This window comes from Gopherus evgoodei, chromosome 5, assembly GCF_007399415.2.
Source record: "Gopherus evgoodei ecotype Sinaloan lineage chromosome 5, rGopEvg1_v1.p, whole genome shotgun sequence".
In the NCBI taxonomy this organism is placed as follows: Eukaryota; Metazoa; Chordata; order Testudines; family Testudinidae; genus Gopherus; species Gopherus evgoodei.
The window spans coordinates 50436069-50460722 of record NC_044326.1 but is presented as its reverse complement, the minus strand read 5'-3'; the positions used below and the strand labels follow the sequence as shown (position 1 = coordinate 50460722).

At 41.3% G+C, this 24654-nt stretch overlaps 1 protein-coding gene across 1 annotated transcript; it reads left to right on the top strand.

Annotated features, from left to right (window-relative positions):
- The first annotated feature begins 2922 nt into the window (after positions 1-2922).
- On the top strand, positions 2923-24243 carry CNGA1 (cyclic nucleotide gated channel subunit alpha 1). The gene is made up of 9 exons (XM_030563538.1): positions 2923-3029; positions 5417-5533; positions 10185-10349; positions 11036-11098; positions 11466-11492; positions 11589-11693; positions 20079-20186; positions 20973-21079; positions 22859-24243. The coding sequence occupies exons 1-9, from the start codon at positions 2923-2925 to the stop codon at positions 24241-24243; spliced, it is 2184 nt and encodes a 727-aa protein (XP_030419398.1).
- Positions 24244-24654: the final 411 nt, after the last annotated feature.

Sequence of the window (24654 nt, the reverse complement as noted above, 5' to 3'; positions counted from 1 at the left end):
TAAAGAGCAGTGTAGTGTGGATGGGTGCAGCGTTAAATCGATTTAATGCTGTTAAAATCAGTTTTACAGCGTAGTGTAGACCAGGCCAGACACACAACTTCCACTAACTTCTGGGAGAGCTACACACATGTCAAGAACTATAGAATCCAGTACATTACATAGAGCTAGATTTTAATGCTGTAATACAAGTATTGTGAATAGAGACAATGTGTTCTATGTAAAAAGGAGGGCTTTTGTGGGCTAGAATCTACTTCATCAGATCTGATGATGTAGGTTCTAGTACACAAAAGCTTATGCCCAAATAAATTTGTTAGTCTCTAAGGGTATGCTTACACTACGGGATTAAACCAATTTTACATAAACCGGTTTTGTAAAACAGATTGTATAAAGTCGAGTGCACGTGGCCACACTAAGCACATTAATTCGGCGGTGTGCATCCATGTACTGAGGCTAGCGTCGATTTCCAGAGCATTGCAGTGTGGGTAGCTATCCTGTAGCTATCCCATAGTTCCCGCAGTCTCCCCCGCCAATTGGAATTCTGGGTTGAGATCCCAATGCATGATGGTGCAAAAACAGTGTCACGGGTGATTCTGGGTAAATGTCATCACTCATTCCTTCCTCCGTGACAGCAACAGCAAACAATCATTTCGTGCCCTTTTCCCCTGGATTGCCCTGGCAGATGCCATAGCATGGCAAACATGGAGCCCGTTTTGCCTTTTGTCACTGTCACCGTATGACAGTGGATGCCGCTAACAGAGGCGGTATTGCAGTGCTACACAGCAGCATTCATTTGCCATTGCAAGGTAGTACAGATGGTTACCAGTTGTTCTGCACCGTTTGCTGTGCCTTTGTAAATTGGTGATGAGATAATAGTTATCAGTTGTTCTGTACCATCTACTGCTGTCATAGGTGCTCCTGGCTAGCCTTAGCTGAGGTTGGCTGGGGACGCAAAGACAAAAATGGGAATGACTCCCTGATGGTTTATCCTCCTTTATGGTTTATCTAAAAATAGTCAGTCCTGCCTAGAATTCCTCCTTTATGGTTTATCTAAAAATAGTCAGTCCTGCCTAGAATATGGGGCAAGTGTACTAGAGAACCAGAGAGCACAGCTGCTCTGTGTCAGATCCCTCAGAAATGATGAGCTGCATGCCATTCACGGGGGGTGCCCCTGCAACAACCCCACCTGTTGATTCCCTTCTCCCCTAACCTTTCTGGGCTACCGTGGCAGCGTCCCCCATTTGTGTGATGAAGTAATAAAGAATGCAGGAATAAGAAACACTGACTTTTTAGTGAGATAAAATGAGGGGGAGGCAGCCTCCAGCTGCTATGATAGTTCAGGAAGGACATTAAACAGTGGGGGGGAAAGGAGCCCAGCATCCCGCTGCTATGATAGTCCAGGGAGTACAGAATCTTTTCTTTAGACATGAAGGGGGGGGGGCTGATGGAACTCATCCCCCAGTTGCTATGATGAGGACGGTTACCAGCCGTTCTGTACCATCTACCGGGAATGACCGGGAGTCATTCCTATTTTTACCCAGGCGCCCCCGGCTGACCTCACCTGAGGCCAGCCAGGAGCACTCACGGGCTGATGATGACAATGGATAGCAGTCATATTGTACCATCTGTCACCGGGGAGGGGAGGGGCAAGGCTGCTGCTATTCATTGCCGCAGCACCGCGTCTACTAGCAGCATGCAGTAGACATAGGGTGACATATAAAAAAGTCAAGAAGTGATTTTTTCCCCTTTTCTTTCACGGGGGGGAGGGGGGGATTAATTGACAACATATACCCTGAAACACCCCGGACAATGTGTTTGATCCTACAGGCATTGGGAGCTCAGCCAAGAATGCAAATGCTTTTCGGAGACTGCGGGGACTGTGGGATAACAGGAGTCCTCAGTACCCCTTCCCTCCCTCCATGAGCATCCATTTGATTCTTTGGCTTTCCATTACACTTGTCACGCAGCACTGTGCTGTGGACTCTGTCTATCATAGCCTGGAGATTTTTTCAAATGCTTTCTCATTTCGTCTTCTGGAATGGAGCTGTGATAGAACAGATTTGTCTCCCCATACAGTGATCAGATCCAGTATCTCCCGTACGGCCCATGCTGGAGCTCTTTTTGGATTTGGGACTGCATCGCCACCCGTGCTGATCAGAGCTCCATGCTGGGCAAACAGGAAATGAAATTCAAAAGTTCACGAGGCTTTTCCTGTTTACCTGGCCAGTTCATCCGAGTTCGGATTGCTGTCCAGAGCGGTCACAATGGTGCACTGTGGGATACCGCCCGGAGGCCAATACCGTCGATTTGCGGCCACACTAACCCTAATCCGATATGGTAATACCGATTTCAGTGCTACTCCTCTCATCAGGGAGGAGTACAGAAACCGGTTTAAAGAGCCCTTTATATCAATATAAAGGGTCTCGTTGTGTGGACGGGTGCAGCGTTAAATCGGTTTAAGGCTGCTAAAATCAGTTTAAACGCGTAGTGTAGACCAGGCCTAAGGTGCCACAAGGACTCCTTGTTGTTTTTGCTGATATAGACTAACATGGCTACTACTCTGAAACCTGTGTTCTAACTGTTTTTATTGAATTGTACATAATAAATTTAAAACACATCCATATATCTAGAATTACATTAAAAAGCAGCCTTGCTTAACATTGTGGAAGACATTCTGGGTTGGTTTTTTTTCCTGATTCCACCTCCTGTTTTCCAGATGTGTAATGATTGAATCAGGAGCAAAGAGAGCTATGTTTAAATTTCATCTCTCTAATTTCTATGATCAATTTTCTACTCTTTGCCCTAGAGCATGTAACATACAGATGTTAGGCATTCTGAGGTTTCTTTGTGTATAGAACCATAAAGGTACTTTTTTTCATTTTGAAATGATTCCTCCCCTCTCACCCAAGGAGTAACAATCTGACCATGAAGGTTGGTGTGATTAACACCCATCACTCCTACGTAAATGTTGCCAGGCCGGCAGTACAGGATGCTGATGTGGGCGTAGGAAAGATAGAGAATGGGAACAGGAGGTAAGTCAAGTATACTGAGTAGGTCAAATTCTGCTCTCGGGATTTTTTAATTTGTATTAGTTTGCATGGAAGTGATGGGGACAGGTGTTTGTCCCCGTCTTGGTATCTTCTCTCTTCCATTGATAAGAAGCTTAGCTTTTAACCTACCTGTGATACATTGCCCATTGTAATTAATTAGAATAAGGTAAAATGTGACTATAGTTGCTAGTCAAATGATTTGGCTTCCTTAAAAATGAAGTTTAACTAGTCAAAAATACACTCAAATAGTCATTACCAAGTTTTCACCATCCAGCAAAGTGGCTCATGCCTTGAGTTGGGACAATACTGCAAAAAGTATAGCTGTGAGTAAATCCCACTTTGCTGGCATTCACAACTCTTTTTATCTAATTATTTGTAGATGTTCAACTGAGCCACTTTTTATTCACAAGAAAGTCCACTGAAATCTGAGCAAGATGAATACTATTCTGAATAAATGTTTGTGAGCATTAAACATTGGGAGACCATTTTTTGCAGAGAACCACCACACAGTTACAAATGTTTGTAGATAATTTTACACACAGAAAAAGGGATCTTTTCAGATTTCTAAAGGTTAGTTCATCAAAGCAGGGAACTGAAATAATATCCTCTGACTCAGATGGTTGATCATATAGCAAAAAAAGTGAATAACTTTTTATTCTGACTGCTTATAGGCTAATGCTTTCATGTTTGGCTGTCCAAATTTAGACTCCTCAATCCATGTTTTGGCTTCTAAACAAAAAGTATTCTGATATTCAGAGATGCTGAACACCCAGAGCTCTCGCTGAAGTTAAATTGTAGCCTATGGTTTGTTTACAAACTGGTCACTGTGGCCACATTTTTCAAACCTTAGTGCCTAAAGTCAAGCATCTAAGTTTAGACAATTAAATAAAAGTGTCCTGATGAGCACCTGCAGCCAGTCCAGTCCTATCAATTTCAGTGGGAGTTACAGGTGTTCAGCACAAATTTTGCATGCAGGTTTTGCTTGAGGAATATCTAACTAGACAATTTCAATGTACAAGTGCACATCTGGTGTATGCAATTTTGGAGGCTGGTTTAAAAAACTGGCCCCCAAAACAAGTGAATTTTAAAGTTAAATGAAAAGTGTGCTAAACCCAGAAATGTGTGCTCAGAGCTGCCATTAACAGTCAGTTGGGGGCAATCAACAGACATGTTAACTTAATTTGGTAAAACTGCTATTCCCTCTGCTATGAAATCCACTTTCTCATTCACTAAAGAAGGCATCATGGATTGCATAGGAACATCCTATAACCAAGCAGTGATACACTGATATAGGGGTACCTTTTCCTCTTGATGTAAATATGTAACTTAATCCCTAACTCTGCAAAGATTTTGCATGCTCTTAACTTTACACATGTGGGTAGTCCCACTGACTTTCCAAGGTTGGGGCCTTAGATTTGTACATTTCTGCAGTACCAGGGTCTATGTGGGGGACAGGTACTGATAATTCTTCTGTGTTTTGTAGAGTTCCCAGCACATTCTCAATGCTTAACAAATAACAAAAGTCCATACCAAAAATAATGTTAATGCAACTTTAAGGTTTAGAGATAAAACACATAAGTAAATCATGCCTGGGGACCACTATTTATGAATTAGCAAAACCAACAAAGAGTCCTTGTGGCACCTTAGAGACTAACAAATTTATTTGGGCATAAGCTTTTGTGGGATAAAACCCACTTCATCAGATGCATATAATGAAAAATTCAGTAAGCAGTATATATCTGAAAAGTTGGGAGTTGCCTTACCAAGTGTGTGTGTGCGGTCAATGCTAATGAGGCCAATTCAATGGTGGAAGTGGCATATTCTCAACAGTTGATTACTTTTGTAATGCTAAAGAGGCCAATGCAATCAAGCGGCTAAGAGTTCTGTGGCACCTTATAGACTAATAAACGTATTGGAGCATGAGCTTTCGAATTCACCCACGAAAGCTCGTGCTCCAATACGTTTGTTAGTCTATAAGGTGCCACAGAACTCTTTGCCGCTTTTACAGATCCAGAGTAACACGGCTACCCCTCTGATACTTAATGCAATCAAGGTGGATGTCACCCATTTCCAACAGTTGACAAGAAAGTATGAGTATCAGCAGAGGGAAAATTACTACAAAAAACTCCAAACTTCATATATATACTGCTTACTGTATTTTTCACTACATGCATCTGATGAAGTGGGTTTTAGCTTTTGCTCACAAAAGCTTATGCCCAAATAAATTTCTTAATCTATAAGGTACCACAAGGACCCCTCATTGTTTTTGCTGATACAGACTAACACAACTACTGCTCTGAAACCTATTTATGAATTGTTGCTGTAGTATGATAGATAATTTCTTCATTGTACATACTGTTTAATTATAGGTCTCTGGCTGAAGCATATGATAGTTCATCCATATTACAAACACAGGAGCATGGGGACAGCTGCAGTGGTTATTCTTCCACAAACAACTCACAGGCAGTGAAAGGAGTGCTACACAGGTGAGTTACATCCCAGGAATCCATGTTTTGCACAGTGTACCTACATATTTATGTGTTTACCTATCCACGTATCCATTTATTTACACAAGTTGAGTGGAGATATTTTGGTAATCTTTCTCACATTTAAAATATCTATTTTAGGGGGACATTCTTGAGTTTACAATTAAAACTTGACATATATACATTATTTTTGGAAGGAAACACCCTCAAAACTAAGCAACTGAGAAACTCTCAGCAATAATCACTATTATATGAAGTCTATGGCTTGGTGCCAAATTTGTTTCTGGTAATTAATTATACCAATAATTATTGTATTAGCACCTAGAATCCCCAACCCTGGGCCGGGTCAGGCCCTATTGCATGAGGCACTGTACATACAGATCATTAGTAAGAAACAATCCCTGTCCCAAAGAGTCTCTTCAGCTTTGTTTTTTCCCATCAGTTGGGGTTGGCAGCTCTTGTTCTTTGTTTCCAAACGTTTCTGTCAAGTGTGTCTTCCAAGCTGACACCAACCTTCTTCATATCCTCCTTCAGCATCTCAAACCACCTTTTTCAGGGTCTTCCTCAGGGTCTCTGTCCCATCACTAATAGCTCTTCTACTCTCTGGTCAACATATCCCACATCTCTGACCCTAAAAGTGTATACAATCTAAAGCAGGGCCGCCCAGAGGAGGAGGGCAAGTGGGGCAATTTGCCCCAGGCCCTGGGTCCTGCAGGGGCCCCCATGAGAGTTTTTCAGGGCCCTTGGAGCGGGGCTCTTCACTCGCTCCAGGGGTCCTGGAAAACTCTTGCGGGGCCCAGGCTCCCGGAGATTCTTCCGCTCCGGGTCTTCGGTGGTAGGGGGTCCTTCTGCTCCAGGTGGAAGAACTCTCCACCGCCGAATTACTGCCAAAGACCCAGTGGGTCCCGCTTCGGCCGTAATTCGGCAGCGGGGGACCCCTGCCGTGGGTCTTCGGGGCACTTCGGCGGCAGGTCCTGGAACGAAAGGACCTCCCTGCCGCCGAAGACCCCAGGCCTCCTGAATCCTCTGGGCGGCCCTGATCTAAAGACAACACAGACAAAGTTTGGTAGAAGGTTGGGGACTAGAGAAATTAAGTGACTCACTCAAGGTCACAAAGTCAGGCCGTGATCGCACTGGAAATTGAACTCCAATTTATTTAGTCTCAAGATTTGGGGCAGGGACTGTCTTTTTTGTTTGTACAATGCTTAGCACACTGTGGTCCTGCACTATGATTGAGGCACCTAGGTGCTACTGCAATACAAACAGTAAAATATAATAATAATAATAATAATTAATAATGCAGTACCTTAAGCATAAGACCATCCTTCCTCTCTCTAATAAGGAGAGTTGGTCCAGGGAGGATTTTGGCTTGTGATTTTTAAATATTTTGTTTACTGCAGAATCAGCCAGTCAACAAAGGGAGCGCTAGTTAACCAAAGGAAATTAATAAAACAAGCAATCTGGATTGCTGTGTTGAGCTGACATCACTGTTATTATCAGTGATGCTGATACACAAATAAGGAACAAAACCCACAATTTTTTCCCTCACTGAAAACCCACAAGAAAAATGTGTTCCAACTGTAAAAGGAAAAAATTCATAGGACAAGAAATCTTATTTTCTGGCTTTTAAGTGAGAATTACAAACAGTGCAATTTAAGAGAACAGTGTGGACTGATTTAAATCAAAGTGAATTAAATCACAGATTTTAATCAGCAAGAAGAAAACCTGGATTTAAATTAATGTTCATCTTGTTTTGAATTTGAACTTTCTTTATTTTCTTAAAGAAAGGTTGGTAACTATTAAAACATGTTGATAGCTTTTACACTAAATTTGATACTTCTTTTTGCTAACCAGGATACATTATATCTAAACAAATTTATATAAGCAATTATATAGCACAACATACCATCAGATTCTTAATTTTTGCATTTTTTACTATGTTAGAAATAATGAATGATATTTCTTATTTACTAGATGATTAACTGTTTTTTTTTTAACTTGTGATTTGTATCACACTGTATTTGGATAGAAATTATAAATCAATTAAAAATGTACAAAACCACCATTTTAAAATGGTTTGCTAGCTAACTCCAGCTACCTTAATATGTTGGATACATAATGTTTATTGAAACATATTTTGCATTTAAAATTAACCGATTCATTAAACAAAAGAAGTATTATCTGCTGTTTGTGAACTGAACTAATTTTTTCTGGTCATCACATCCTCCACAATTTTAGAACTAGTTAGTATAGCTCATCCTCTCACACCTCATAGTTTGGAAGAGAAAAAGAAGCTTTCCTGCTTTTTCAACTCCTAATCTATTTCTCAGCTTTGATTCAACTAGTCATTAAACTGAACTAGTGGAATAAACTGAAGTGAAGAAAATATTCTCCTTGCACTTGCAGAAGAGGCTATTGCAGTCAAAAGCTGGTTTCGCACTTCAACAAACTTTGGTTTCAGGTGCTTAACCAGTGACTTTCATCAGTTCAGTGGTTTGACTTTCTTTAAAATGTCGGCAGCAAACATGTACTGCTCGATTTTTTAAAATACAATTTTAGCAACTTTAACAGATTTTAAATTGAGTCCATAATAGAGGATGAGAGAATTTCAAATTTAATTTTAAGTAGGTTTAGTTTGAAAAATAAAAATGTATTAATTTACATTTTTTAGAAATCAGTTTTTTTAAAAATTGACTTGTATTCAGCCTGTAAGAAAAGTATTTAAAAACTGAAATAATGAAACTGTACTCAGATCTCTCTGTTTAGTTTTCTCTAAGCTTATCCTGTCACTGATATCTAAACTAGACAGTATCAATTTAAAATATTTGTTCATATAAGGAGAAAATTAAACTTCAGTTGATATACTATTGACAGATTTATTTTCAAGTTTTCTGTTTTACTTGTCATATAACAGTGACTCTCAAACTTTTTTAAAGGTGACCCCTTTCACACAGCAAGCCTCTGAGTGTGACTCCCTCTTATAAATTAAAAATACTTTTAAATATATTTAACACCATTATAAATGCTGGAGGCAAAGCGGGGTTTGAGGTGGAGGTTGACAGCTCATGGTCCCCCCATGTAATAATCTCGCAACATCCTGAGGGGTCTCAACCCCCAGTTTGAGAATGCTTGCCATATAACATTTAATACAACATGATACAATTACTGGAAAGAAATATTGCTCTGATAGTCTTCAAGCTAGTAATTTTGAGTGCAAGGGTCTTACGTATTCAACGCTCGATCTATGTTACGTGCCAGGCTCCTTGGTATCTTTGGTGCATGGAAGAATAAAATTCTACTATTATGGCATGGAAATATTTGACTACTATGGCATGTAAAAATGTTCACTGAATTAAAAATTAAAATAACAGTCAACATCATTATATTTAGCTCAATAACAATTAGAATGTTTATCAATGTATTTCATATAGTCACAATTTACACCTTGCCTCAGAATTCAGGGCTAACACACTGGAGATACAGTAGAAACTCAGTGTTGTGAACACCAGAGTTAGGAACTGACCAATCAACCACACCTCATTTGGAACCAGAAGTACACATGCAAGCAGCAGCAGAGACACCCTCCTCCCCACCCCCCCAAAGGCAAATACAGTACAGTACTGTCTTAAATATAACCTACTTAAAAAAAAGGGAAAACAACATTTTTTCTTCTGCATAGTAAAGTTTCAAAGCTGTATTAAGTCAATGTTCAGTTGTAAACTTTTGAAAGAACAACCATAACATTTTGTTCAGAGTTACAACTAACTTCCATTCCTGAGTATCAGAGGGGTAGCCGTGTTAGTCTGGATCTGTAAAAGCAGCGAAGAGTCCTCTGGCACCTTATAGACTAACAGATGTATAGGAGCATGAGCTTTCGTGGGTGAATACCCACTTCGTCGGTTGTATGACATTCACCCATGAAAGCTCATGCTCCTATATGTCTGTTAGTCTATAAGGTGCCACAGGACTCTTTGCTGCTTTCCATTCCTGAGGTGTTCATAACTTTGAGGTTCTGTAATGGGGGCCTTGTTTTAGGATGTAAATCCAATGTGCCACCCACAGAATACACTGTTCCACACTCTGCTCCCCTGGGTGCTGGTAAGGCAAAAAATCCATTCTGCTGATGGAACAGAGGTTTTATGTCTCTCTTTCCCCTCCTACTGGTGAATGAGGTAGGTGGGGGAGGACTACACCTACTGGGAGCTGTGTCATCCATCAACCTGGTTTCTGGGAGGAAGTTATGAAATTCTCTTTTATTTAAAAGCTAAGTAAAGGAGTTTGTGTGGGCTCTTCAGTTCCCACCCCTGCAGCTGGTGACTTTCTCTTCTGTGTATGTGTGTGGGCAATCTTATTAGCTGATCTCTTGCTTTCATTCTGAATTCAGTGATTTTTTCCCTGTCCTATAGGCGCAAGGAAGAATGGGGGTATTGTGACTCCCCACTTCCACAATCTGGCAGCTCTTTCTCTTCCAGATCTGTCTGATTTGTACAAAGCCGACCGTCCTCACTCTGCCTGGTGAATGAAATCTACAGTGAAAGTGACATACGTGCAAACACACTGTGACATTTAGGTTTCCTACAAAGTTTCCCCCCCCCAAAGAAATTAAACTTCTTTTTAAAAATATTTAACTAATATTTCTATCTGTTTTTAGAATACCCAACTTTTTGGTTACCTTAAAAGACTGGGAGAAGAGGATTTCCGATGAAGGCTGCCAAACCTCAGACTCTTTCTTGGAAAAAATTCAAGGTCCACAGCTAAGATGGAGCAATAATTGTAATAATCAGAATCTCTGTGATGAGATATCAGAAGAAATCATGTGAGTTTTGTGCTCCTTGTGTGGGGTACATGTCAAATCTTTGACTGCGTCCATATGGTCCTGTTTATGTGGATTTTTATCTGCTTGTTTTTTGTATCTCACTTTATACCACAAAACAATTTTATTTTATCTAATTTCAATAAAATCTGTTTTGATTAGGTGCAACATTAATGTTAATGGCCTAGTTTTAAAACACAGGCACCTCGACAACACAACCAGATTCCCTACTTGAGCATTCAGCTCACTCAGTCATAAAAAAATGGTTCACTTTGAATGTCTAAACATGAAACATTCTATGAGGCTATGAAGACACCTGCAGTTTAAAAACAAAATTCATGTGGTCAGGCATTTAACAGAGTAAACATCAGTGGTAAAATCCTGATTCCACTGAAGTCAATGGCAAAATTCCTCATGGCTTCAATGGCACCAAGATTTCACCCCTTTTCTTTTCAGAAGTATTGAAACGCCAAGAAAGAAAAACGGAGACATAATCAACATTTCACTGGTTTTCTACATCTCCATGTTTACTGGTGAATATTTTCATTTTAAACTTATCAAACCAGTTAGGCAACCTTAACTAACCTAAGCAGCTGTAAATCTTACATTAAAGGACTATTTTACTTTACAAGCCTATTTAGTGTCATGCAGCAGATATGCAGTAACTATTTTATTTTGCTGTTTCTTAGGGAACAGCACCTATCTAGTGCCATTGCACAGTATAATGTTAACAACAACAGTAATAAAGATGAGTAAGTACTCTACAGTTTCATTATAAAGTTATTTGTATTGTAGAGAATAGTTTTTTTTAAAAAAGCAATATACCTAGTTCTTTCCTTGCAAATTATTGCATCATACAAGTAATCCAATAAGAAATTTCACGTATATCTGAATTATATGCACAGCAACTGTTTTTCTAACACAAGTCAGTAGTGTCCTATTTAACTATGTAAAAATGGAAATAGTTGAAAACTATAAACAAAGGTTTTATTCAAAGGCTAAAATCTTAAGTATAATATTAGACTTATAGAATTCAACTGATTTTAACAGGGAAAATAGTGGAAATAATAATTATATGTATCCCAAGAGCCTATCACAGAGAGATTGTTTCTTTTTTAGAGAGAAAAAGAAAAAAGAAAAGAAGAGGTAAGACAATAATATTGCGTAGTTTCTTTACAATCTTCTACAAGTTATCATTCTAGTTTTTCTGTAAAACCATAACATTTTAATCCATTTTTTCAGCAAATCTGATGGTAAAAAGGAAAAGAAAAAGGACACAGAAATGCAAAAGAACAAGGAAAAACACAGAAATAAAGATAAGCATAAGAAGAGAGACAAGAAAGAGGAGTAAGTGTTCTTAATTTGGTTTTAGAATAGTGTTATGTTCTTCTAGTAAGATTGCCTTGCCTGTACAGCTGAATCCAGTCATGGGTATATTGCAAGCATGTTATGTATGTTAGCCCTAGATAAGTGATTATGCTGACCACTCTTTGGTCTTGTCTGTTCATGAAGTTGTTCCTGATTAATTCCATGTGTGAACACACTTATTCCAGAATAAGACTGCCTTGTCTCTGTTAAGCTTAAATCCTAAACTGGAACAAGGCACACACAAAGCTTATGTCTACACTGTGCACCTTATGGCGGCACAGCTGTGCCAGTACAGCCACACCGTTATAATTCCTTCTTGTCAACAGGAGAGAGCTCTCCTGCCAACAAAATAAAACATCCCAAAGTTGGGCAGTAGCTTTATCATTGGGAGAGCATCTCCTGCCGACATAGCGCTGTCCACACTGGTGCTTTTCTTTAGTAAAACTTTTGTTGGTCAGGGGTGTGGGGTTTTTTGCTATGTCTCCCATGTAGCCTGCTCTATGCCAAGGGGAGAGAACTCTCCTATCAGCATAATTAAACTACTCCCAACAAGTGGCAGTAGTGCTGTCCACATTTGCGCTTTTGTTGGTGAAATTTACGTTGCTTGGAGGTGGTTTTTTCATACCCCTGACCATGGGCAGCACGTAATGGAGGCTGGGGTAGGCCAAATCTCCCCAAACCTTGCGCTGCTGGGGGTGGGGGAGCAGTGGCAGTTTACCACACAGGCCTACAGAGCCCATGCCCAGGGCCCCTGCCAATTTGAGGCCCCTGGAAAAATCTCTCCACCGCAGTCCTGGGGCTGGAGGAGATTTGACTCTCTGCTGTGGCCGCAAAGCTTTTCTGGTCTTGGGACTGCAGCAGGGTATGTTCGGAAAGAAGTGACTCGGGGGCAGGGTTTCGGGAGAAAGAGGCAGAGTGGGATGGGGGAGAGGCTGAGAGTGGAACAGGGACAGGGAGGCAGGGGAAGGAATGGGATCGAGGAGGGGCTTAGAGCTCTGCCATTGTGGTCCCTGGCCATGAGAGAGGAGCTCTACGCTCTCAGCCCACCCCGGTGGCCCTAACTGAGCTCTCAGCTGCTCCCACGCCCACGCCAGCCAGGACCACGAGGGGGTTGAGAAGCGAGTGGGGGTGTGACCTTGGCCAAAAGATGTGGGGCAGGGTGCTAACCTCCACAAGGGGAAGCTTCACCTGCTGTCCATGTCCCTGACGGACAAAAGTACTAGTGTAGACGTAACCTTATTCTAGAACTGAAGCGTCCAAGTGTGCCTTGTTTCTTTTTAGGGGTTGAGCTAAACAGAGACAAGGCACTCTTATTCCAGAATAAGAATGTCCATACATGAAATTAATCAGCAAAACTTCATGTATAGAATCCCTTATGCATAGACCAAGCCCTTTATGTATTTAAATTCTTCCAGTTGCTTTAGTCAAGCCAATTTCATAGGTGTTACCACTCCTTCTGCGGGACAGAGTGTTACTTGTTCCACTTAACAGCAGGGTATAATTTCAAATCAAATGAAATTTGAATATATAGTATATAAATTTTGGTAACCTGTTTTAGTTTAAAAGTCCAAATATCCCAGTACTGTATTTTCAGAATCTTGATAATTTTACTATTACTAAATTCAACAGTGAATAGATATTGGTACACAGAGACACATGCAGTAGATCTAAGGGTATGCCTACACTACGAAATTAAGTTGATTTATAGAAATCAAATTTTTAGAAATCGATTTGATACAGTCAATTGTGTCTTCACTAAGTGCATTAAGTCGGCGGTGTGCTTCCACAGTACCGAGGCTAGATTCGGCTTCTGGAGCATTGCACTGTGGTAGCTATCCCACAGTTCCTGCATTCTCTGCCGCCTATTGGAATTCTGGGTTGAGTTCCCAATGCCTGATGGGGCAAAAACATTGTCGTGGGTGATTCTGGGTACATATCGTCAGGTCCCCCTCCCTCCATGAAAGCAAAGGCAAAAAATTGTTTCTCGCCTTTTTCCTGCGTTACCTGTGCAGACGACATATAACGGCAAGCATGGAGCCCGCTCAGCTCACTGTCACCGTACGTCTCCTGGGTGCTGCTGGCAGATGCAGTACTGCAGTGCTACACAGCAGCATCCCCTTGCCTTGCCATGTGGACGACACACGGTGCAGTATGACTGGTAGCCGTCATCGTCATCCCATCGGTGCTCCTGGCCGGCCTCGGTGAGGTCGGTCGGGGGCGCCTGGACAAAAATGGGAATGACTCCAGGTCATTCTCTTCTTTAAGTTTTGTCTAATGGAGATTCAGTCCAGCCTGGAATATCATGCCAGCTGGAGGCTTCTGCCTCAGGCTGCTCTCCCACTCGGCAGCACCACGCCGTCACACCTACCCCAGCCTACCTTTTGCTCCGATGGCTCATGAAGGAAACAGGAAATGAAATTCAAAAGTTTGCGGGGCTTTTCCTGTCTACTTGGCCAGTGCATCTGAGTTGAAAGTGCTGTCCAGAGCAGTCACAATGGAGCACTCTGGAATAGCTCCCGGAGGCCAATACTGTCGAATTGCGTCCACATCACCCCAAATTCGACCCAGCAGGGTCGATTTCACTGCTAACCCCCTCATCAGGGAGGAGTACGGAAATTGATTTCAAGAGCCCTTTAAGTTGACAAAAATGGCATCATCGTGTGGACGGGTGCAGGGTTAAATCGATCTAACGCTGCTAAATTTGACCTAAACTTGTAGTGTAGACCAGGGCTAATATACCAGGATTTCAGTAAAGCATTCAATATAGTTCCACAGTGGAAATTAGTTAAATTGGAGAAGATGGGGATTAATATAAGAAGGGGGTGTAAGAAACTAGTTAAAGGGAAGATTGCAACAGGTCATGCTAAAAGGTGAAATGTCACGCAGGAAGGAGGTTTCCAGTGGAGTTCCTTAAGGATCAGTCTTGGGTCCAATCTTATTTAACATTTTCATGAATAAAAAGTGGGAACGTGCTAATAAAAACTGCAGATGAGACAAAGTAGGAGGGTACTGCCAATATAGGAGGAGAACTGGAATATCATACATGATTTGGATGACCTTGAAAACTGGAATATTAGAACTGGGATGAAGTTTAATAGTGCAAAGTGTAATGTTACATGCTTAGGGCAAACAAGAAGAATTTTTGCTATCGGTTGGAAGATCTGGGAGTACTAGTTGATCAGAGGCTGACTATTAGCAATGAATGTGATGTGGCTGTGAAAAATGCTATTTCCAGGAAAGATAAGAAAGTGTTATTACCATTATATATGGGACTGGTGAGACCTCATCTGGAATACTGTGTACAGTTTTTGTCTCTCATGTTTAAGAAACGTTAATTAAAAGTGGAACAGGTGCAGAGAAGGGCTACTTGGAAGTTCAGAGGGATGGAGAACCTCCCTTATGAGAGAAGACATAAGGGGCTTGGCATGTTTAGCCTAACAGAACAAAGGCTGAGGGAAGATATGGTTGCTCTTTATAAATACATCTGATGGATAAAGGCCAGGGAAGGACAGGAGCTATTTCAGTTAAGGGCCAATGCTGGCATGAGAACAAATGGATTTAAACTGGCCATCAATGAGTTTAGACTTGAAATTGGACAAACCATCAGAAGTTTTGGAACAGCCTTCAAAGGCTAATATTGACCAAGAGGAAAAATCAAGAAAGAAAGACTACAGGAATGGAGAAAGGAACACCAGTGGGTAGGATATTAAGAGGAAAGACAGTACCAATACAAATGATGCTAATTGTCAGGTAGGCAATATCAGTAGTAGAATGACTATACCTACTTAGGTGAAGAATCTGCAGGGCCGGTTTTAGGAAGTGCGGGGCCCAATTCGAACATTTTCGGCGGGGCCCTGGCAGGGATGACTTAAAACAAAAAAAGTGGAAAAAAAAGCCTTTCATTTCTTTTATGTATTATTTACTTTCCATAACTATATAAATAAAATTATATATTATGTACATTGCATCATATATGCTGTTGATTGGTTATTAATGACTGCCGTTTCACAAGTGTGGGTCCCAGCTGCTCCCTGCCCCCCTCATTGAAGCAGGTGTGCAGGGTTACTGCCCTGGGAACTGAAGGGCACAAGTGGACATGGGGCTGGCTGGAGGCAGGGCAGGGGTTGACTGAAGGTAGGGTCTGGCTGCAGGCAGGACAAGGGGTGCAGAACTGGTTGGAGATAGGGGGTGTCTGGGGTGGGCTGGCTTCAGGCAGGGCCGCGGGGGGATGCAGCAGGGGTTGGCAGGGCTGGAGACAGAGGAATGTGAGACTGGCTGGCTTGAGGCAGGGGGGTGCAGCAGGGGTTGGCTGGAGACAGGGCAGGGTGTGCAGGGCTGGTGCGGGCAGCAGTGTGTGTGGGGCTGGCTGGCTTTGGGCAGGGCCACAGGGGTGTGTGGTAGGGGTTGACTGGAGACACGGCAGGGGGTTTGACAGGGACTGGCTGTGGGCACGGGGTGCAGAGCTGGCTGCAGGCAGGGGGAGTGGGGCTGGTGTGGGCAGGACAGGGGGTGCAGCAGAGGCAGCTGGAGCCCCAGCCCTTTAAATAGCCCCCAAGCTCCCTGCTATCCCAGGGCTTTGGGGGCTATTTAAAGGGCCCTGGGCTCCCCAGCTTCTACCCCGCCCTGGACTTTCTAAGAAGCCACGGGAGCCCTCGGGAATGCATGGGGGTGGTGGGGCTCTGGCAGCTATTTAAAGGACCGGGGTGGCAGAGGCAGCTGGAGCCCTGGCCCTTTAAATAGGCCCCGGAGCCCCTCACTACCCCAGGGCTCTGGAGGCTATTTAAAGGCCCGGAGCTCCAGCCAGGAAAGCAGGGCCTCGGGGCTTGCAGCGCTCTGGCCAGGGCTCCAGCCAGGAGACTGAGGCCTCGGGGCTTGCCACGCTCCGGCCGGAGCTCCAGCTGAGAAAGCGGGGCTTGCTGCGCTCCAGCTGGGGCTCCAGCCAGGAGAGCGGGGCCATGGGGCTTGCCGCGCTCCGACCGGGGTTCCAGCCAGGAGAGCGGGGCTTGCCGTGCTCCGGCCAGAGCTCCAGCTGGGAGAGTGGGGCTTGCCGCACTCCAACCGGGAGAGCGGGGCCGTGGGGCTTGCCATGCTCCGGCCAGGGCTCCAGCCGGGGCCGCAGGGCTTGCTGCGCTCCTGCCTGCGCTTCGCTCAAGGGAGCAGGACCACAGAAGACCCCTGAGCAGATCACAGCCAGGGACCTGCGGTAAGTTTAAAAAAAATAAAAAATGTCTAAGGCGTGGGGCCCTCTTAGGCGCGGGCCTCGATTCCTGGGAATCGGGCGAATCGGCCTAAAGCCGGCCCTGGGAATCTGGGTGAAGCTAAGCAGAAACAACTAAGGTGTCTGTGCACCAATGCAAGGAGCCTGAGTAACAAAATGGAAAAACTAGAACAACTGGTGCAGGAAGTGAAACCAGATATTATAGCGATAACAGAAATATGATGGAATAGTAGTCATGACTGGAGTACGGGTATTGAAAGGTATGTGCTGTTCAGGAAAGGCAGAAAAAAAGGTCAAAGTGGTAGAGTATTACAGAAAATACAAACCTATACACAGTTCTTATAGTTTTGCAAAACTGTTTTGTTTTTGTTGTGTACGTTTTACCACTTTGTGTTATCACTTACCTTTGCATGTGTTTTTCCTATTGTATTGTATATAATGAACGTACTGAAATTTCTCTGCATGTAGTATAAAGAATAATTGGGCCAATTTCAGGCTGCTGTTGTGTGAGTGTGTAAAGGGCGAAGAGAGCACCTTCACTTGCTCATTTGTGCAGGGGTTAGCCAAAATAGTGATGCTTGTTCTCCTGAGGGAGAATAAGAGAGCTACCAGACATTCCAAAGGAGGCATGATGGAGTATGGCTATACCCTTGCTTCTTTTCACCAGTAGCTGGACAACCAGGGTGAGTGGTGGGAGAAGTACCCACTGCACCATTAAAGGATGCAGTAAATGCTGCTCTAGGGTGCACTGTGGCAGTACCCTCAAACGGTATTTTATCCATTTGTGTTTTCCAGGAACTGCAACAGGTGCAGTGTGCAATTATACTTATTATGGAAGTGGCTACTAATGCCACTCTGACTCTTTATTGTTTTACATTTATATATTAATTAGATTTCTACAAATGCTGAAAAGGGAACCTAGCTATACACCTAAAAGGCATCAAAATATCTCAACAGAACTGAAGTGAAGCAGTGCAATTCAGTATGACTAGGCACCAGCAAACCACGCAACTTAAGATCTCAAACCCCCTTCCCCTCCAGTCCAGCAATAACCCTCTTGTCAAATACCTGGGGAGTAGAGAGCAGCTTTACAGTATGCTCTGAAGCTCATCAGATTCAGGCTTTCCTGACGCGACATGGGGAGTGAATTCCAAAGCTGTGGGTCCCTCACAGAGAATGTCCCATCAACAGCCCATTTTATAATACCAGGCTTCAGCTCCAGCACTTCTGCTGTTCTCCACTATGGTATTTTAGCATGAGGAGAGAAGTGGTCTCTCATGTAGGTAGCTCGTGAGATCTAAATGTTCACTGGTCAAAACCAATTCCTTAAACTTCACCTGAAGCCCTACAGGCAGCCAGTGCAGAGACTGAAACACTTGTTGTATGATTATGCTCCTAGTGAGATCCTCCACTGACCAAACAGGCTGCTGTATTCTCTATAAGCTTCAGCTTCTGGATGTTTTTAAGGCATAACTTGATATTGAGCGCAGTGCAGTAATTCAATCTTGAGATGATAAAGACAGGGATGACAGTCACAAGGACTGTATTCAAAAGGAACAGGCACATTCTCCTGACTATACAGAAATGATAAAAATGTGATTTGGCTCTTGCTGCTACCTGATTTTCTAGTAACAGTTGGAAATCCAACCAGATGCTTGCAAACCTAACCAACATGTAGAAGAGGTGCCCTTAATTAAAAGGAGAGGTATTCTTGCCACATACTTGTGGGGAGAAGCAACAAGAATATCACCACCTCAGTCTAGACTGGGCTGAATGTCAAACAACTAGCTGTCATCCATGCTCCAATTTCACACACATACTAAGCTCACTGAGCATTTTAATTGGTCACATGAAATAGTGATAAAGCTGCATGCCATCAGTATACTGGATATGATGCAGTCCTTGTCTCATTAACCCTCTCAGTAATGCCACACAAATATTGAACAAGAGGGGTGATAAGATGGAACTATGCAGAACTTCATATAAAACTTTACCACCACTCTTGTGAAAACCGACTACAAGGATGTACTGGGGCCAAAATAAAGCAGCCTCATCCACTCATTTTAGGATCCAAAGGTGAGTTAAGAGCACCTACAATGTAAAGAGTCTTGTTTTTCTCTTAATGTCACACCCCAATGGCTCCCTCCCTTAGGGAGTCCCCGAGGAAGGCAAATTAGCATTGTATGTGGCTAACGCTGTTGCAAGCATTGCAAAGCATTTTGGGGAAGGTCAAAGGTGTGTGAGTAGGGAGTAGAAGCTTTTTTAACAGGTACAAAAAGCCCCCTCCCCTTCTTCTAACATTACACCTAGACTTGGCCAGGCTGGGTCATGCGTGGTATAAATACAGAAGTAGGTTAAAGCTTGGGGCATTAACGCTTTCTTCCTTCCTTTAAATAACATAAAAGCATTTCCACCACTCTCCGCTGTTATTATTTTATCAATAAAGCTTTAAAATTCAAATACATGGTGTGCATCGTCATCTCCTCCCCCCCAAAAATCATGTAGACCCAGCCTAATCAACTATGGGCCCAAGCAAATTAATAACGAAAATCTGTCACATTAGTATGTTTAGGCATTTTACTTTGTAAATAAATAGAATTTTGGGGACCAGGAGGAATGTAAAGCAATGAAGTGCTCTAGGTTCCTTAGTTTCTTTTGCATCCTTTGCAGTGTTTCATCTTTCACAACCAGTCTTAGACTTCCCTAATACTGAAGGCATGATCTGTTCAATGCCTTCAAATACTAATGGTCAGATAACCATTTCCTTCTGAAAAGATTAAGTATAGATGCTTTCAATCATTTATTCTACAAAGAAGAAAATTAACTAAATGGGAAACAGATTATTTTGAAAAAGGTTGAAACTACATGTGTCACTATGACTTTGTGTTGAAGCCCGCCAATTTAATTTCCCTTGTGTCCTAGGTTCTAGTATCCAAACCATGTTCACCAACTAGATTCTTATCCAGGAATTCAAGCAAGGAGGCTAATTTTCATTTAAAAGTGTTCTTGCACAAATGAACTACCTACTAAACTAAATGACCAGCATATGTTGGCAACCATGGAACATCTTTTGTGGTTCCTAAAACCCATTTCCATTTTTATAAGTTTCTCAATAATATTCCCTTTCCTTTCAGCTTACTGCTCAGGGAGAAGAAAGATATTTTTGTTATTGATCCATCAGGAAACTTGTATTATTACTGGCTGTTTTGCATCACATTACCTGTCATGTACAACTGGATCATGATCATTGCTAGGTGATGTATAACAGTGTACATTTCCCTCATCCTCTCTTGTTCCCCATTAAAGTAATGAAATCCTCATATCTGGTTGCCATAAGGAAAGCCTTGTTTTTATCAGATAGAATGGATGAAAATAATGTATTGACCCAGTACTTTTACTGTGTTTACCTTTCAGTCTGGTATTGAATACAGTCTACAGACTCTTAGGTTCAATAGCAGAGATCACACACATTTATTTACAATCTCTAAAGTTCTTTCCATCACATCTTTTGTCCAGTTCAATAAAGGTCTTTCATTAATTTAATTTCATTATATTTTTCAGTCTGATGCTTCAATATTTTATCAGTTTTACGCCCCCTGGTAATGAAATGCATATATATTAACTGGGTTTGGCAAAGTTATAAGCAACATAAAATAGGATCTTATAAAGGAAAGTGTTAGGCAATCTTAACCATTGGCATAGATATGAGCTCCACCTACAGTTACTCAAATTAATTTTTCTCAGTTATATATTTTAAAAGATCCTTATAATCTGAGTTGTAAACATTTTCTGAAAGTGGATCTGAAAACAGGTTTTTCCACAAAGCTTTAAAATATACTTTGTAAATACTTGTTTTTATGTTATAAAAGTCTTGATAAAAATATTACATTTTCCAAAGTTGGATCAAGCATGACAGAGATCCTTTAAAGAACACATACAAAAAATTGTAGGGCCTCTGAATATATGGCAAACTTACTGTATTAATTACTGATTTCATTGGGACTATTTCAACTGTGTACTTTTTTTCTTTTCCTATCCAGAGCCTGTTTTGATGAACTTCAGAACGATCATTTAGAAATGTGGTTCATTTTTGATTATATATCAGATATAATCTATATTGCTGATATGTTTGTCCGGATAAGAACAGGTAGATGTATTCACTGTTTAGTTATCTACATTTATCTGTGTTAGGACTTTAAGGTGCCCATCAGGATATGATTTAGGGGTCAAATACAACAATTAAAGAAGCACTGGCTCTCTGCTGGAATGGACCAGTTAAATTGATCTCCAGTTACACTTTATGTCTATGAAATGATGAAGTAAAGAAGTATCTTGCTGGCAATTTTCCCTCAATAAAGGAGGCTAGAATGACTTAACACTGAAATATATCTCGACATACAAGGTCATCCTGATTTCTAGCAGAAAGGAACTGAAGTCCTTCCATTGTAAATATAATTTCTGCAGTTTTTGAGTCACGCTACAAATATTTCACAGACACACACACACTTTTTTATATTCTGTGATGTACTTCATCATGTTTTATACATCGCACATAAGTTTATCTGTAATCTACTTTAGTGTCCTAATTTAAATGTTCCAGAAAGCAGGGACCAATCCAGCAATCTCTTTTAGGCACAACTGTCATTGAAATTCAACAGGAATTTGCCTGAAAAAGGAGGGCAGTGTTTAGCTGCTTACGCTCAAAATAGGGCCTTGGCAGGAAATGTGAAGTGGTATATAGAGAACAACATTATACATATTTTTATTCACTACTGACAAAACTCCTAGAAAGCCCCAGTCACTGAAACTATACTCAAACTATATATACTGCCTAATCAAACTAAAGCTAGAACTTTTATCTTTTTTTCCCTTTGTTAAAGATTTTAAAATATCTTTATAATCCAAGCTGTAAACATTTTCTAAAAGAACAGAAGAAAATCCGTAGGGAGGAGGAACCATTTGCCCTCTTTTGTGGGGAATCCCTGGTGAACAAGGAGTCATATTGGTGGAGGAAACATAAAATTATACCTTCTTACCCCAGGTATAATGAACATAGCTTATGAACTGCAAACCAGGATATACTGTGTGGATAAAACCTTGCATCACATTTATGCAGTAGTAAGGAATATATAAACCTCTTGCCACCATTTAAGCCCAGCTGCAACCTTTGCTGACTGAACTTGAGAACCATCTAGTACAGGACAAGGCAGAGAATCCATTTGCTCTCTATACGAGTTAGAATCAAGATTTTAAAAAATGTGTTGTTAAAACTAGGTTCCTAATTCCATATTTAAGCACCTAAATCAGTAGCCTTATTTTCAAGAGTGATGAGCACCCAGCAGCTCCAGTTAGCTTAATTATATTTATGTATCCATTTTTACAAATCTTACCCTAGGAGGAGAGTTGTTTGGGGGTGGGGTGGGTGAATAAGGAATGGAATGCAGATGCATGAGCACTGCCCTTACTCTAACTCTCTCTTTCCCACACAAGGGCCTTGAAGGTTACTAGGTGCTAGGGCAGCAGAAACCACAGCAGGAAGAGGATGGACTTGGGAGGCTGTAAATCTGACACTTCCACCATGGGGGATGGTTGCTCCCTTCAGGATTTCCATATGACTCCACAGAGTCCAGCCAGGCCAGGCAGTACAGATGGCTCTGCTTAATCAAGTCATCTAGGTCCAAGATTTGGCCCCGATTGCTTACCTACAAAAATTCAACATAGGACTTTAAAGTTAAAATCCAGTTAAAATATATAGCTGTTAAAACTATGCATCTTGATAAAAAGATGGAAAATTATGTACGGCCAGAAACTCTATAGCCAAAATAATTTTAAAGCTTAATTTGACATTCACATATAACAGAATGCAATAGATGATAAAGCAACAAAAAAGTAAAAGAATTTTAAAGATTTTTATATTTTATTTTAGGTTACCTGGAGCAAGGTCTGCTGGTGAAAGAAGAACTTAAACTTAAACAGAAATATACAGGAACTTTACAATTTAAACTAGATCTACTGTCAGTCATACCAACTGATTTACTGTACTTTAAATTAGGTCTGAACTATCCAGAATTAAGAATAAACAGAGTACTTAAAGTATCTCGTATGTTTGAGTTCTTCCAGCAAACGGAAACAAGGACAAACTATCCAAATATCTTCAGGATCTCCACTCTTGTCATGTACATAGTGATTATTATTCACTGGAATGCATGTGTGTACTATTCTATCTCCAAAGCCATTGGATTTGGGACAGACACATGGGTCTATCCAAACACCTCTGATGCTGAATTTGCCCGTCTGGCTAGAAAATATGTATATAGCCTCTACTGGTCGACGCTAACCTTGACCACTATTGGGGAAACACCTCCTCCAGTAAAGGATTCTGAGTACTTCTTTGTGGTTGTTGACTTCTTGGTTGGGGTGCTGATCTTTGCTACTATTGTTGGTAACATTGGTTCTATGATCTCCAATATGAATGCAGCCAGAGCAGAGTTTCAAGGAAGGATTGATGCTATCAAGCAGTATATGCACTTTCGAAATGTGAATAAAGAAATAGAAAAAAGAGTTATTAAGTGGTTTGACTACTTGTGGACAAATAAAAAAGCAGTGGATGAACGAGAAGTTTTAAAATATCTACCAGATAAATTAAGAGCAGAGATCGCAATCAGTGTTCATCTGGACACATTAAAGAAAGTTCGAATTTTTGCAGATTGTGAAGCTGGCTTGTTAGTTGAACTAGTCTTGAAACTGCAACCGCAAGTCTATAGTCCAGGAGATTACATTTGCCGAAAGGGGGACATTGGACGAGAGATGTACATTATCAAAGAAGGTAAACTTGCTGTAGTAGCTGATGATGGAATTACCCAATTTGTGGTTCTAAGTGATGGCAGCTACTTTGGGGAGATTAGCATACTTAATATCAAAGGCAGCAAAGCTGGCAATCGAAGAACAGCCAACATTAGAAGCATTGGATACTCAGACTTATTTTGTCTATCTAAAGATGACCTCATGGAGGCTTTAATAGAATACCCAGATGCAAAGGTCCTGCTGGAAGAGAAAGGTAAGGAAATCTTGCTGAAGGATGGGTTACTGGAGATAAATGTTTCAAATACAGGAAGTGACCCTAAAAACATTGAAGAAAAGGTCAGTCAAATGGAAGGAGCAGTGGACAACTTACAAACAAAGCTTGCCAGGCTGTTGGCTGAGTATGATGCCACACAGCAGAAACTGAAAAAACGACTGACACAGATTGAGAAAATACTGAAATCAAATATGCAGTCTGAATTCTCAGATTTAGAAGAATTAGATAAATAAATCTGGAGTGTCAACACTAGAATAAAACACTGGGGACTGCCACTAGCAGTTAAGGATAAATCCTGCAAGATACCGAGTGCCCTCAACTCTTATCTTTGATGATGTGGCCCTTTATTATAAGCTACTACTTAGTCATGAAACATCACTTATTTCCTAGTAGGCAATACACATACACAGTAAACGTCAAAAAAAAAATAAGATGAAGAATCAGGAATAAGAAAGGAGCATAAATATGATCGTTTTCATGCTAGGAAATGCTACTCAGTCCTGGGCTTGCAGTTATATTTATAAAATGCATACATAAATTTAGTGTCATGATATTTAATCTCAGTGAAAATGTTACAATATAAACCTATCAATCATTTTGTCTTTTACAATTGTATGCCCTTCAGGACAAGGACTGTGTATTTG

Coding starts and splice junctions, on each gene's coding strand:
- CNGA1 (XM_030563538.1), top strand. CDS start 2,923: ATGAAGGTTGGTGTGATTAACACCCATCACTCCTACGTAAATGTTGCC. Junction 11,694..20,078: donor AAGAGAGACAAGAAAGAGGA/GTAAGTGTTCTT, acceptor CTTACTGCTCAG/GGAGAAGAAAGATATTTTTG. Junction 20,187..20,972: donor TGGATCATGATCATTGCTAG/GTGATGTATAAC, acceptor TTTCCTATCCAG/AGCCTGTTTTGATGAACTTC.